The 15,688-nt window shown below is 43.8% G+C and overlaps 1 protein-coding gene across 1 annotated transcript in view; it reads left to right on the top strand.

Annotated features, from left to right (window-relative positions):
* Positions 1-15,688, top strand: part of EIF3A (eukaryotic translation initiation factor 3 subunit A) — a 48,144-nt gene that overhangs the window by 25,010 nt on the left and 7,446 nt on the right. The window contains exons 15-19 of the mRNA XM_038009603.2: positions 4,843-4,965; positions 5,485-5,638; positions 6,166-6,350; positions 12,971-13,059; positions 14,778-15,586. Coding sequence (XP_037865531.2) covers positions 4,843-4,965; positions 5,485-5,638; positions 6,166-6,350; positions 12,971-13,059; positions 14,778-15,586 — 1,360 coding nt within the window. The remainder of the gene's footprint in view (positions 1-4,842; positions 4,966-5,484; positions 5,639-6,165; positions 6,351-12,970; positions 13,060-14,777; positions 15,587-15,688) is intronic.

Here is a 15,688-nt window from a genome sequence, read left to right as displayed (position 1 = left end):
AAAACTGCTTTATGTACACTTTAAATGGGTAAATTGTATGGCATGTTTATACAACTCATAGTTTTCAGTTTACTTGCAGAATTGTGCAGCCATCTCCACAATCTAATTTTAAAACATATCTCAAAAAGAAGTTCTAAACCATTAGCAATAGTCATCCCTATTGTTCCCCACCACCCCAGCCCTAGGCAACTGCTAAACTACTCCTTTAGATTTGCTGCTTCTGGACATTTTATATAAATGGAATTGTGTACTATGTGGTCTTTCGTGAATAAACAGGTCATTCCATAGTTTTGTTAATTTATAGTGTATATTATATTTACTTGATACAAAAGCAGGGTTTACAAATGCTTACGGCACCAAATATGTAGTAAAAGTGAGTGAATAGATCTGGTTTAAAAAAGTAACCATAAGCAGGAGACAAACATCGGTGTAGAATGTAATAGGAGAATGCGGCCTTTTCTTGGTTTTATCTGAATGTTGTCACCTGGAGATTAATGGACCTAGGATTGCCAGCTCTTCCCATTTTTTCAGGAGAAGTTGGAATTTTTGTGATAATTCTCTTAACATGTAAATATTAAAAACTAATTAGAAAAGTGCTGCAGACCAAATTGGGTTGATTTGGAGCCTTCCGTTTTTTCACATAGGGCAGAAAGGAAATAGCCGTATATCATCTTGCATTGATTAAAATGCCTTTAAAAATTAAACCATGGTGTTTGGTGTTACCATGTCATATTTATTATTTTATTTTATTATATATAGGCAAACCTCGTTTTATTGTGCTTCACTTTATTGTGCTTTTGTGTTGTTACCCAGGCAGGTCTCAAAGTCCTGGGCTCAAGCGAATCTCCTGGCTGGGCCTCCCAAAGTGCTGTGATTATGGGTGTGAGCCACCATGCCTTCTCCAGCCCCCCCATATTACTATTTTTATTCTTATTTTTTCTTTTACACATTAAAAGTTTGTAGTAACCTTGTATTGAGCAAGTCTGTTGACACCATTTTTCCAACAGCATGTGTTCATTTCATGTCTCTGTCACATTTTGGTAATTCTCAAAGTATTTCATACTTTTTCATTATTATATTTGTTATAGTGATCAGTGATCTTTGACGTTACTGTTGTAATTATTTTGGGGTGCCACGAACCACACTCATATAAGGCAGTGAACTTAATCTGTAAATGTTGTGTCTCTTCTGACTGTTCTACTGACTGGCCATTCCCTGACTATCTCTCCCTGTCGTTGAGCCTTCCTATTATTCCCTGAGACATTTTTATATATATATATATATATATATAAAATTTATTTATTCGAGACAGAGTTTCATTCTGTCGCCCAGGCTGGAGTGCAGTGGTGCAGTCTTGGCGCACTGCAACCTCTGCCCCCCAGGATCAAGTGATTCTCCGTCCTCAACATCCCAAGTGTGTTTTCAGTGGAGACGGGGTCACCATGTTGGCTGGGCTGGTCTTGAGCTCCTGACCTCAAGTGTTCCACCCGCCTCAGCCTCCCAAAGTGCTGGGATTATAGGCGTGAGCCACTATATGCCTGGCTCCTGAGACATAATATTGAAATTAGGCTAATTAACAATCCCACAATGGCTTTTAAGTGTTCGAGTGAATAGAAGAGTTGCCTGTCTCTCACTTTAAATCAAATGCTAGAAATGATTAAGCTTAGTGAGGAAGGCATGTTGAAAGCTAGGCCTCTTGAACTTACCAAGTTGTGAATGCAAAGGAAAAGTTCTTGAAATTAAAAATGCTACTCCAGTGAACACATAAACAGTGAGAAAGTGAAACAGCCTTATTGCTGATATGGAAAAAGTTTCATTGGTCTGGATCAAACCAGCCACAACATTCCCTTCAGCCAAGCCTAATCCAGAGCAAGGCTCTAACGCTCAACAGTTAATACTACAAAGGCTGAGAGCGGTTAGAAAGCTGCAAAAGGCGGGGCCCGGTGGCTCACGTCTGTAATGTCAGGACTTTGGGAGGTCAAGGTGGGCGGATCACTTGAGGTTAGGAGTTTGAGACCAGCCTGGCCAACATGGTAAGACCCCATCTCAACTAAAAATACAAACATTAGCCGGGCGTGGTGGCGGACACCTGTAATCCCAGACACTCAGGAGGCTGAGGCAGGAGAATTGCATGAACCTGGGAGGCAGAGGTTTCAGTGAGCTGAGATTGCGCCACTACACTCCAGCCTGGGCAACCGAGGGAGACTCTGTATCACTAAATGTATAAATATATATCTATATATAAAAATAAATAAGGGAAGCTGCAGAAGGAAAGTATGAAGCTAGCAAAAGTTGGTTCATAAGGTTTAAGGAAAACCGTTTTTATAACATGAAAGTACAATGTGAAGCAGCAAGTGCTGATGGAGGAGCTACAGCAAGTTATTCAGAAAATTTCGCTGAGATAGTTGTTGAAGGTGGCCACACTGAACAAGAGATTTTCTTGCTGTTTTGAGAGACAGGATCTCGCTGTATCACCCAGGAGTGCAGTGGAGTGCAGTGGCGCGACCTCAGCTCCCTACAACGTCTTACCCCCTGGACTCAAGTGCCAACTTCAGCCTCCTGAGTAGCTGGGACCACAGGCGTGAACCACCATGCCAGCATTTTTTTTTTTTTTTGGATTTTTAGTGGAGATAGGGTTTCGCCAGGCTTCCCAGGCTGGTCTCAAACTCTGGAAGTCAAGCAGTTCGCCTGCCTCAGCCTCCCAAAGTGTTGGGATTACAGGGGTCAGCCATGGTGCCCAGCCAATAGATTTTCAGGGTAGATGAAACGACCTTCTGTTGGAAGAAGATGGCCAACTAGGTCTTTCATATGTAGAGAGAAGTCAGTGCCGAGCTTCAGAGCATTGAAGGGTATGCTCACTGTTTAGGGGTTAATGCAGCTGCTAACTGGAAGTTGAGGCCAATTCTCATCATTCCAAAAATCCTAGGGTCCTTAAGAATTATGCTGCATCTACCCTTTCTGTGGTCTGTGCATGAAAGAACAAAGTCTGAATGACAGCATATGTTAATAGCATGGTTTGCTGAATATTTTAAGCCCCCTGTTGAGACCTACTGCTCAAAAAAAGAAAGAGTTTGTAGAATATTGCTGCTCATTGACAATGCATCTGATCATATGACAGCTCTGATGGGGATGTATAAAAGAGATTAATGTTTGTATTCATGCATGTTAACACAGTATGCATTCTGCAGCCCATAGATGTAGGAATAACTTTTGAGTCTTATTATTTAAGAAATGTATTTCATAAGACTGTAGCTGCCATAGTGATTCCTTTGATGGATCTGGGCAAAGTACATTGCAAACCTGCTGGAAGGAATTCTTCATTCCAGATGCCATTAAGACCATTTGTGATTTGTGGGAGGAGGTCAAAATATCAACATTAGCAAGAGTTTGGAAGAAGTTGATTCCAAGCCTCATGGATGACTTGGAGGGGTACATGAGTAGAGTGGAGAAAATAATTGCAGATGTGGTGAAAACAGCAAGAGAAGTAGAGTTAGATGTATACGCTAGGTGGGGTGGCTCACACCTCTAATCCCAGCTCTTTCAGAGACTGAGGTAGGCAGATTGCATGAGTCCAGGAGTTGGAGACCAGCCTGGGCAACATGGTGAAAACTTGTCTCTACAAAAACATAGGAAAATTAGCCAGGCGTGGTGGAGTGTGCCTGCAGTTCTAGCTACTTGGGAGGCTGAGGTGGGAGGATGTGGAGGTTGCAGTGAACTGAGATGGTGCCATTGCACTCCAGTGCTTGGGTGACAGAGACAGACCCTGTCTCAAAAAAAAAAAAAAAAAAAAACACACACACACACAACAAAAACAGACTATAACCTGAAGATGTGACTGAATTGCTGCAATCTCATGATAAAGCTTGACTGGGTGAGGAGTTGCTGCTTATGGATGAGCAAAGTAAGTGGTTTCTTGAAATCTCCTGGTGAAAATGCTACGAACATTGTTGACCTGACAACAAAGGATTTAGAATATTCCATAAGTGTAGTTGATAAAGCAGCAGCAGGGTTTGAGAGGATTGGATCAAATTGAAATTCTACTCTTAAGTTAAAAACTGTCAACCAGTGCTACATGCTAGATAAAACTTTTGTAAGAGGTTGTAATTGGTGTGGCAAACTTCATTGTTCCCTGTTTTAAGAAATTACCATAGTCACCCCATCCTTTAGTACTCGCCACTCTGATCAGTCAACAGTCGTCAACATTGGGGCAAGACTCCACTAGCAAAAAGATGATGACTCATTGAAGGCTCAGGTGATCACTAGCATTTTTTAGGAATAAAGTATTTTTTGTTTTCTTTGAGAACAGGAGTCTCACCATATTGTCCAGGCTGATCTTGCACTGCTGGGCTCAAGTGATTCTCTTGCCTCAGCGTACTACTGCATCCCACTTAACAGTATTTTAAAATTAAAGTTTGTACATTGGTGTTTTAGACATGCTGTTGCATACTTTGATAGATTGTAAACTTTTATATGCATCGGATAACCAAAAAATCTGTGTTACTTTATTGCAATATTTTCTTTATTGTGGTGGTCTAGAACCAAACCTGCAGTGCCTCCAAGGTGTGTCCGTGTATCATAGGTTTTCCTTTATAAAGTTCCTGGTGTCATGGGACTAAATAAAAACTGTCTTTCCTAAATGCCTCAGGATTACTTTGTCTACCTCTTGCCCCTAGTTGTCTTCTGGGTACCTGTTGACATGGATGGTAGTTAATGCTTTTTTATGGCATGATAGAAGGGGCAATGAAGCAGCTTCTAATTTTTCAAGAGTATTTGTCAGTAATTTGGGGTTGATGAGTAAAAAAAAGTGATGCTTTGAAATTTCACTGTATTTTGTACTTGCAGATTACTACAATGCAGCTAGAACGTGAAAAGGCTCTTGAACATAAGAATCGAATGTCACGAATGCTTGAAGACAGAGATTTATTTGTAATGCGACTCAAAGCTGCACGGCAGTCTGTTTATGAGGTGAGCTTGCTGACTTTTGGGAAATGTTGATTCATGAGCTTTCTAGTACTGGCTGAAGTGTTCTCCCTTAACAAATTGGTATATTCTGTCTTGAGTTACTATGTATAACGGTCATTCAAATAATAGTAGAACTTTTTGGATAATATTTCGTAAGCAAAACAATCACCTAAAGAAATTGTTCTTAAAGGTGAAAGTTGAACGCACGGTTTAATACAAGTTTTGTGTACTGTTTTTGTTAGAAATTAAAAAACTAGATCAAAATGTCCCGGGCTTAGGTTCTAATTTGATCATTGAATTTATTTTGTATAAAGATAAACCCACTGGATGTAGATAATATCAACAATTTAAATTTTTTAAAATTCGGCCTGCTGACAAGTTAGTGGTCATTTGGAAGTTAGAGTTTTTGTTCTGAGAGGTTGCTTTCGATGATTCTAATACACTTGAGAGTCTTTTATAAACCTAATAGCTTTCTGCTAGTTTGTTGCTCTTAACAAAATGTGTCCTTTTTGGGTTTTGCAGGAAAAACTTAAACAGTTTGAAGAGCGATTAGCAGAAGAAAGGCATAATCGATTGGAAGAACGGAAAAGGCAACGTAAAGAAGAACGCAGAATAACATATTATAGAGAAAAAGAAGAGGAGGAGCAAAGAAGGGCAGAAGAACAAATGCTAAAAGGTACACAGGTTGAAAAGGATTGGAGGGGTGCTAATGCAAGGTTGGTGTTAGATCTAGTTTTTAGTCATCTTATGTAGAAAATACAGGAATCAAGGTAATTGGCCTTTTAGCACTGTAATTAACTGGATCTCAGAACCCAGTTTGCTGTATGTGAAGTTGTTACATCATCTACCAACATTTCCCCACACATTTGATGTTCTTTTAAAAATTAATACTTTTTGTTTTTTATCACCATATTCTGTATATTAACATTTATTGAGGAATACATTCCAGATGGTGGTTGTTAAATGATGCTGTATCTGGAATCCCAAATTGCTCAGGAATTCTAGTATCTTATTACAAAACTATAGTTGAGGGGTGTAGTACTTGTTTTATTGACTGTGTTCTGTCATGTAGCTGATTACAAACTATTTTTAAATTCTTTTACTTGTACATTATGCTACCTGTTTAATACCAGAAGAGTAGAACTAGCATTAGGGGGAAGATATGGCTGGGAGGCACACTTAGTAACCTAATCAATGATCTAGAGCGGGAAGAGAGAGAGCGCGCCGAACGAGCAAAACGCGAGGAAGAGCTACGAGAGTATCAGGAGCGGGTGAAGAAATTAGAAGAAGTGGAAAGGAAAAAACGCCAAAGGGAGTTGGAAATTGAAGAACGAGAACGTCGTAGAGAGGAAGAGAGACGACTTGGCGACAGTTCACTTTCTAGAAAGGTGAGTATAGGGTTTATTGATTTTATTTTGTTTTAATGTGATTTATTTATTTATTTTTTTGGTTGAGACACAGTCCTGCTCTGTCACCCAGGTTGCCCAGACTGGAGTGCAGTGGTGCAGTCTCAGCCTCCGGATTCAAGTGATTCTTGTGTCTCAGCCTCCTGAGTAGCTGAGATTACAGGCGCATGCCACTATACCTGGCTGATTTTTGTAATTGTGATGTATTTTTATCACTCAGTTCTCTTCCATGATACTGATGTAAATGTATTTAAATCAGTTATTTTCACATCTCTCTCTCTCTGTTTTTTTTTTTTTTTTGGAAACAGAGTCTCACCTCATTGCCGAGGCTGGAGTACAGTGGTGTGATCTCTGTCGGCTCCCCGCAACCTCTGCCTCCCAGGTTCAAGCCATTCTCCTCCGTCAGCCTTCCGAGTAGTTGGAATTATAGGCACTCAACACCATGCCTGGCTAATTTTTGTATTTTTAGTAGAAAACAAAATTTTCTACTAAAATTAGAAACATGGTTTCACCATGTTGGCCAGGTTGGTCTTGAATTCCTGACCTCAAACGATCTGCTTGCCTCGGCTTCCCAAAGTGCTGGGATTGCAGGTGCGAGCCACCGCACCCACCCCATGTTCACCTCTCTTTTTAATGTGGTAGTTTTCTCTTCCCAAAGAACAGAAGGCACCTAAGGGGGAAAGAATTATACTTGTCTTAGCAAAGATGGAATTTTATAGGGTTAAGCATACTTTTGCGTGTGCGTGTCATGAAAGTTTTGTCCATGGCACTGCTGAGTTTGCTACAGAAGAGGGACTGTTGCTGAGTTCCTTGAAAGACATCATTGTCTGGCTGGGCGTGGTGGCTCATGCCTGTAATCCCAGCACTTTGGCAGGCCAAGGCATGCGGATTGCGAGGTCAGGAGTTCTAGACCAGTCTGACCAACGTGGTGACACCCTGTTTCTACTGAAAATACAAAAATGAGCCAGGTGCGGTGGTGGCTCGTGTAATCCCAGCTACTCAGGAGGCTGAGGCAGGAGAATTGCTTGAACCCAGGAGGCGGAGGTTGCAGTGAGCCAAGATCGCGCCACTGCACTCGAGCCTGGGTGACAGAGCAAGACTCTGTCTCGGGGATAAAAAAAGACATCATCGTGAATTTAGAGGATGATGAGTTCTGTAGCTCCTTGGGAGGTAAAGACGTGTTTGGTGGCCAGCAGCTGTCAGCAGCACCTGGGAACTTGTTAGAAACGCAGACTTTCAGGTCCAGCCCCAAAACTTCTGAATCAAAGTATGCAATTTAACAGGATTCCTAGGTGATTCAAACTCAGCTCTAAATGCTCATTTTTAATTGCACTCAGGTTCAGAACGGACCTGTGTTCCCTTCTCTGTCTTGTGTCTGGAATTCCCTCTCCTGATTGGTGTTACTGGTATTTGCTTTGTCACAGCTTTGAATCTACTCTTCCTTTTTTCTTTTCCTACATTATTGCCTTAATTCAGATTTTTCTTACCTGCAATACTTGTTGGTCTACTTACTAGTCTCCCTCATCATCATCTTCCTCCAGCTTCAGACCTTCCTCTACTTTGTGGCCTGCTTGATTTTTCATAATACAGCATGTGTGATCACTGTGCCTGCTGTTGGGTTTCTTTTTTTTTTTTTTTTTTTTTTTTTTTGAGAGGGAGTCTGAGTCTGGCTCTGTGGCCCAGGCTGGGGTGCAGTGGCCGGATCTCAGCTCACTGCAAGCTCCGCCTCCCGGGTTTACGCCATTCTCCTGCCTCAGCCTCCCGAGTAGCTGGGACTACAGGCGCCTGCCACCTCGCCCGGCTAGTTTTTTGTATTTTTTAGTAGAGACGGGGTTTCACCATGTTAGCCAGGCTGGTCTCGATCTCCTGACCTCGTGATCCGCCCGTCTCGACCTCCCAAAGTGCTGGGATTACAGGCTTGAGCCACCGCGCCCGGCCGGGTTTCAGACCTCTCATTGGTTGATACTCATTACTGAGAGCCAAAGGTTTTAAAACACGCCTTAGCAGTCTTTCATGTTGCTGCCGTTTTCATCAGTTTCGTCTGACACTATTTTCTTCTTAGTCACCTGTGCTCCAACCATTGGAGAGCAAGTTTTCTGCTTTATTCTGTGTCTGTGGCATCTGTCTGCACGCTCTTCCTTTTGCTTGGGAGGTGCCCTGTTTGCCCCTTAAAGTATTGCTTGCTTACCTTTCACTCAGAAAGCTCAAGGATGTCTCGCATGCCTTTTCTCTGCTCCTCTGTTTTTGCCACACCTGTATCAAATGCTTATCTGTATGCCTAGACTTGATACTAGTTATTTATGTGTCTTCAGTTTAGGTTATTCTTACTGCTAATTTGTAATTTTAATTCCTTGGTATTCAGTAAATGTGGTCTGTATGATTTACAAGTTTTTGGAATTTAATAATACATTTTCCTTTGTGTTCTAAAACCATGGTCAGGTTTTTATGAATGTTTTTTTCTGTTGGGCACAAAGTTCTGTGTGTGCATGAAATCAGCTGTTTTGTTTAAATCTGCTGCATCTTGTTAGTTTATGGAAATGTCTCCTTAGGAATGTGAGGAAGCTTACCTTCTGAGATTATCCTTTTAGTTAGCATTTGCAAATGTGTTTGTCCACCCTTTTGTACATTTTCAGCCTCTTGTTTCTGTTTTATGCCCCCTCTGCCCCCCACACACACCCTCCCTTTTTTTGGGAGAGTATAGTTTAATTTACTTGGATTTAACATGGTAACTAGTGTATTTGGTTTTGTTCCTAACACTTGCTTTGGAGCTCTTTATTTGCTTCTATGTCCCTGGCACCCCTTCCTTTTTCTTTAAGCCAAACTTGAAGAACTTTTCTAGGGTTTTTTTTTTTTTTTTTTTTTTTTTGGGACAGAGTCTTTCTTTGTTGCCCAGGCTGGAGTGCCGTGGTGCAATCTCGACTCACTGCAACCTCCACCTCCCGGTTTCAAGCAATTCTCCTGCCTCAGCCTCCCGAGTAGCTGGGATTACAGGCGCGTGCCACCATGCCTGGCTAATGTTTGTATTTTTAGTAGAGATGAATTTCACCATGTTGGCCAGGCTGGTCTCAAATTCCTGACCTCAGGTGATCCACCCACCTCAACCTCCCAAAGTGCTGCGATTACAGGCGTGAGCCACTCTGCCCGGCCACCATTAATTTTTTCCTTAGTTTTTAAAAAAACTTCCAAAGTATAAAATACAACTTTCCTTTGCCTTTCAGAACAAAACAAAATCATGAGCATACCTTGACTTATATTTTATTGCAGTGAACTGGGTATTTTTGTTTCTAGATCATTACACATTATCTTTCCTCTTAGTATTCACTTAAAATTTTATATCCATATTAGCAAACATTATTTAGTCTCAGGTATGTTTACACTGCATCATGTTTTCCCTTTGTGAGTACTTTTTGATTCTTAATCAGTTGTTTTCAAAATGTCTTTGCGTATGTCTCAAGTTTTTTCTCTCACGGTTGAATAATGGATGGTTCATTATTTGGCCAGTTCAAAATCATCTTTTCAGAAATAATAGAGATCTTTGCTTCTCTTTGTAGTACACAGTGTTACAGAGGGGAGGATTTTGGTACTAGTCTTGGTCTTATTCTGTAGATACTGTTTCATTCCTTGGGAAACGTAATTTTTCTCTGTACTTGCAGTAAAGGAAGTTAAAACTGTCGCTAAGACTGTGTTTAGACACCTGAGTGTTTGGTCATCTTTGTTTCTTTTTGGTCTTTTGGCCTTTTGGTCTAAAGATTCAGTTTCCTTAGAGCAGACAAAAATCTCCTAATTTAAGGAAACTTTTCTCCTTTTTCTCTGTTCTTGCTCTTTCAAAGTCCTCTTTATATCTTTAATGTTTCTTTTACTCTCTTCATCTGTTGTTTGTACCAGGTTCTCTGAGATCCTGGTTCAATTTGTTTGCTCATCAGCTGGGACCATTCTGCTCTTGGATCTGCTGGGCCGGGCACACTGGTTCACGCCTATAATCTCAGCACTTTGGGAGACCGAGGCAGGTGGGCGGATCACTTGAGCCTGGGAGTTTGAGACCAGTCTGGCAACATAGTGAGACCCTGTCTCCACAAAAAGTACAAAAATGAGCTGGCCGTGGTGGTGCATGCCCAGCTACTTGGGAGACTGAGGTGGAAGTATGAGCCCAGGAGGCAGAGTTATATCTTTTTGCTTGTTTAATGGCTATAACAGCCATCCTTCAAAAGTCTTTGGCGGTTGTAATAGTTGTACTATATCCTCTAAAACCTTGCTTTCTTTGTTGAGTATAAATTGGCAAGGCAGGCATCGGGGGTGGGAGAAACTTGGCCTTCTGGCTGTGTTTGTTCCCTCCATTATGGTGCCCATAAATTCCTTTGACTGTTACGTTTCTATTTGTCTCTCAAAGTGTTTACTTGGGAAAGTCTCTTAGAACAACCCCCACCTTAAGAGACAGCCCTGGCCGGGCGCCGGTGGCTCACGCCTGTAATCCCTGCACTTTGGGAGGCCGAGGCGGGCGGATCACGAGGTCAGGAGATCGAGACCATCCTGGCTAACATGGTGAAACCCCGTCTCTACTAAAATACAAAAAAATTAGCCGGGCACGGTGGCGGGCGCCTGTAGTCCCAGCTACTCGGGAGGCTGAGGCAGGAGAATGGCACAAACCCGGGAGCGGAGCTTGCAGTGAGCCGAGATGGTGCCACTGCACTCCAGCCTGGGCGACAGAGTGAAGACTCCGCCTCAAAAAAAAAAAAAAAAAAAGAGACAGCCCGGAATCATTAGCTGTGATGACCTGGGACTAACTTTTTTTCTGGCCATTCTTGTCTTTCACTGCTTCTCATCTCTAGTTGTTATTTTAGACTTTCATTGCCAAGACATTTTTTCAAAAATTCAAATAGAAGGGCAGACATGGTGGCTCACGCCTATAATCTCAGCACTTTGGGAAGCCCAGGCAGGTGGATGAGTTGAGGTCAGGAGTTCGAGACCAGCATGGCCAACATGTTGAAATTCCACCTCTACTAAAAACACAAAAATTAGCTGGGCATGGTGGCAGGCGCTTGTAGTCCTAGCTACCTGGCAGGCTACGGCTCAAGAATCACTTGAACGTGGGAGGCAGGGGCTGCAGTTAGCTGAGATCATGCCACTGCACTCCAACCTGGGCAACGGAGTGAGATTCCATCTCAAAAAAAAAAAAAAAAAATCAAATAAAGGTTCTTTTATTCACAAATTGTTAGAGGCTGTAGCTTATTCTTAGCTTTGTAATTTTTTTTTTTTTTTTTGGAGACAGAGCTTCACGCTCTGGTGCAGGCTGGAGTACAGTGGTGCGATGTTGGGTAACTGCAAGTTTTGCCTCCCGGGTTCAAGTGATTTTCCTGCCTCGCTTCCCAAGTAGCTGGGATTACAGGCGCCTGCCACCATGCCCAGCTAATTATTTTATATTTCTAGTAGAGATAGGGTTTCACCATGTTGGCCAGGCTGGTCTCGAACTCCTGGCCTCAAATGATCCACGCACCCCAGCCTCCTAAAGTGCTGGGATTATAGGCGTGAGCTACCGCTCCTGGCCAGCTTTTAAATATTTATTTTAGTCTTCCCACCCTATCATCAGATCTCTTAAAATATCTTCCAGAGTTCTCACTTGTCTGATAATGGCTTTAGGTTACACTTGTATGACCAGCCACAATGTATCAGAGGATATTTATGATTAAAATTGTGCATGCATCGTCCCCTGCAAAGGCTGTACCAGATTTACTTTTCACAATTCTTAATGTCATCAAGGTACTTTGTTTTTTTTTTTTGAGATGGATTCTCTGTTGCCCAGGCTGGAGTGCAGTGGCGCGACCTTGGCTCACTGCAAGCTCCCCCTCTCGGGTTCATGCCATTCTCCTGCCTCAGCGTCCCGAGTAGCTGGGCGCCTGCCACCACGCCCGGCTCATTTTTTATATTTTTTTAGTAGAGATGGGGTTTCACCGTATTAGCCAGGATGGTCTCAATCTCCTGACCTTGTGATCCGCCTGCCTTGGCCTCCCAAAGTGCTGGGATTACAGGCGTGAGCCACTGTGCCTGGCCCATGCCTGGCTGATGTTTTGTATTTTTAGTAGATATAGGGTTTCACCCTGTTAGCCAGGATGGTCTTGATCTCCTTACCTCGTGATCCACCTGCCTCGGCCTCCCAAAGTGCTGGGATTACAGGTGTGAGCCCCTGCATCTGACCCATCAGAGTACTTTGAATAGAGAAGTACTTTTAATTTAACTACCCCCGTTAGACATTAAATAAAATGTTTCCACCTTTCTTTGCTTAGTAGGCACTGTGATGTCTATTTCAGGGTACGGGGCTTTTTTCACATTCTTCAAAGGGGATTTCTAGTTGAAGGAAATCTGTAGAGGTGTGTGTTCCCAGGTTGCTTTCCAGCGGTGTTTGTAAGGTCACCCACAATATATGAGACTACTAGTTTCCCTGTAGCATCAGTCTGATCTCAGATTAAAAAATAAATAAAATTTTAAAACCTGCTTATTTAAGGGCTTCATATTGTTATAAGTACAAAAAATATTTGAATGGTAATACCAGTAGTTGTAATAGTAAGTGGTTACCAATATAATGCCTCTTTTTCATTTTGTCAATGGAGGACTCTCGTTGGGGAGATAGAGATTCAGAAGGCACCTGGAGAAAAGGACCTGAAGCAGATTCTGAATGGAGAAGAGGCCCGCCAGAGAAGTAAGTAGAGTTGAGGAAAATAATGCTGCTCCAGTTCCTCAGTTCCTGTTAATATCTTTTTTCTTTTCTTTTCTTTTCTTTTTGAAACGGAGTCTCACTCTGTTGCCCAGCCTGGAGTGCAGTGGCGCAGTCTCGGCTCACTGCAAGTTGTGCCTCCCGGGTTCACCATTCTCCCGCCTCAGCCTCCTGAATAGCTGGGACTGTAGGTGCCTGCCACCACGCCCGGCTAATTTTTTGTATTTTTAGTAGAGACAGGGTTTCATCATGTTACCCAGGATAGTCTCGATCTCCTGACCTTGTGATCCGCCTGCCTCGGCCTCCCAGGGTGCTGGGATTACAGGCATGGGCCACCGTGCCCCGCCTCTTGTTAATATTTTATCGGTGATTTTAAAATTTGGTTCATTTTGTAGAGGCAGGGAAAGGAGAGCCATGAAGAATTGTGTGCATGTCTGATTGTGTATGGGTTTGGTTTTTGTTTTTTTGGGTCTGCTGCCCGGGCTGGGGTGCAGTAGCACGATCTTGGCTCCCTGCATCCTCTGCCTCCTGTGTTCAAGTGCCTCAGCCTCTCAGATAGCTGGGTTTACAGGTGTATGCCACCATACCTGGATACTTTTTGTATTTTTTAGTAGAGATGGGGTTTTGCCATGTTGCCCAAGCTGGCTTTGACCTCGACCTCAAGTGATCTACCTGTCTCAGCCTCCCAGATTGCTGAGATTACAGGCTTGAGCCACTGCACTTGGCTTGTTTCTTTCTTTTTGTTGTTGTTGTTGTTGTTTTGAGATGGTGTCTCACTCTGGAGTGCAGTGGCGCAATCTCGGCTCACTACAGCCTCAACCTCCCTGGGTTTAGGTGATCGATCCTCCTGCCTCAGCCTCCTGAGTAGCTGGGACCACAGGTGCGCTCCACCATGCCTGGTTAATTTTGTTTGTTTCTTTGTTTTTGAGACAGAATCTTGCTCTGTCGCCTAGGCTGGACTGTAGTAGCGGGATCTTGGCTCACTGCCTCTGCCTCCTGGGTTCAAGCAATTCTTGTGCCTCCCAAGTAGCTGGGATTACAGACATGCACCACCACGCCTGGCTAATTTTTGCATTTTTAGTAGACCCGAGGTTTCACCATGTTGGCTAGGCTGGTCTTGAACTCCTGACCTCAAGTAATCTGCCTGCCTCGGCCTCCCAAAGTGCTGGGATTATAGGCGTGAGCCACCACGGCTGGTCAATTTTTATTTTTTTATAGGGATGGGGTTTTGCCATGTTGGCTAGGCTGGTCCTGAACTCCTGACCTCAAGTAATCTGCCTGCCTCGCCCTCCCAAAGTGCTGGGATTATAGGCGTGAGCCACCACAGCTGGTCAATTTTTATTTTTTTATAGGGATGGGGTTTTGCCATGTTGCCCAGGCTAGTCTCACACTCCCGGGCTCAAGCAATCCTCCCGCCTTGGCCTTCCAAAGTGCTGGGATTACAGGTGGGAGCGACTGCGCCAAGCTACTTGTCTTACAATTAAGTAGAGATGGGGTTTTGCCATGTTGGCCAGGCTGGTCTTGAACTCCTGACCTCAGGTGATCTGCCTGCCTCTGCCTCCCAAAGTCCTGGGATTAAAGGCGTGAGCCACTGCACCCGGCCCATACTGAAGTTTTAAAAAAGCACGTCAAAGAAAAAAATCCCCAAAGGATCGTGTCCTTTTTTATTTTATGTATTTTTAATTGTTCTTGTTTCTGTGTAGGGAGTGGAGACGTGGAGAAGGGCGAGATGAGGACAGGTCTCATAGAAGAGATGAAGAGCGGCCCCGGCGTCTGGGGGATGATGAAGATAGAGAGTCCTCTCTTAGACCAGATGATGATCGGGTTCCCCGGCGTGGCATGGATGATGACAGAGGCCCTAGACGTGGTCCTGAGGAAGATCGGTTCTCTCGCCGTGGGGCAGACGATGACCGGCCTTCTTGGCGTAACACAGATGATGACAGGCCTCCCAGACGAATTGCTGATGAAGACAGGGGAAGCTGGCGTCACGCGGATGATGACAGACCACCTAGACGAGGACTGGATGAGGACAGAGGAAGCTGGCGAACAGCTGATGAGGACAGAGGACCAAGACGTGGGATGGATGACGACCGGGGGCCGAGGCGAGGCGGCGCTGATGATGAGCGATCATCCTGGCGTAATGCTGATGACGACCGGGGTCCCAGGCGAGGGCTGGATGACGACCGGGGTCCCAGGCGAGGGCTGGATGACGACCGGGGTCCCAGGCGAGGGCTGGATGACGACCGGGGTCCCAGGCGAGGGTTGGATGACGACCGGGGTCCCAGGCGAGGCATGGATGATGACCGGGGTCCCAGGCGAGGGTTGGATGATGATCGAGGACCTTGGAGAAATGCCGATGAAGATAGAATTCCCAGGCGTGGTGCAGAGGATGACAGGGGCCCTTGGAGAAACATGGATGATGATCGGCTTTCAAGACGTGCTGATGATGATCGCTTTCCCAGACGGGGTGATGACTCAAGACCTGGTCCTTGGAGACCATTAGTCAAGCCAGGTAAAATTCTATTTCCTAGAATATGGTTAAGTGTTCACCTGTAAAAGTGAAGTTCTGATAGATAAATGTCAGGGCTATATTGTTATTTTCCAGATAAACTGG

Source organism: Chlorocebus sabaeus, chromosome 9, assembly GCF_047675955.1.
Source record: "Chlorocebus sabaeus isolate Y175 chromosome 9, mChlSab1.0.hap1, whole genome shotgun sequence".
NCBI lineage: Eukaryota > Metazoa > Chordata > Mammalia > Primates > Cercopithecidae > Chlorocebus > Chlorocebus sabaeus.
The sequence above is the reverse complement of the archived record's forward strand: the minus strand, read 5'-3'. Positions and strand labels throughout refer to the sequence as shown.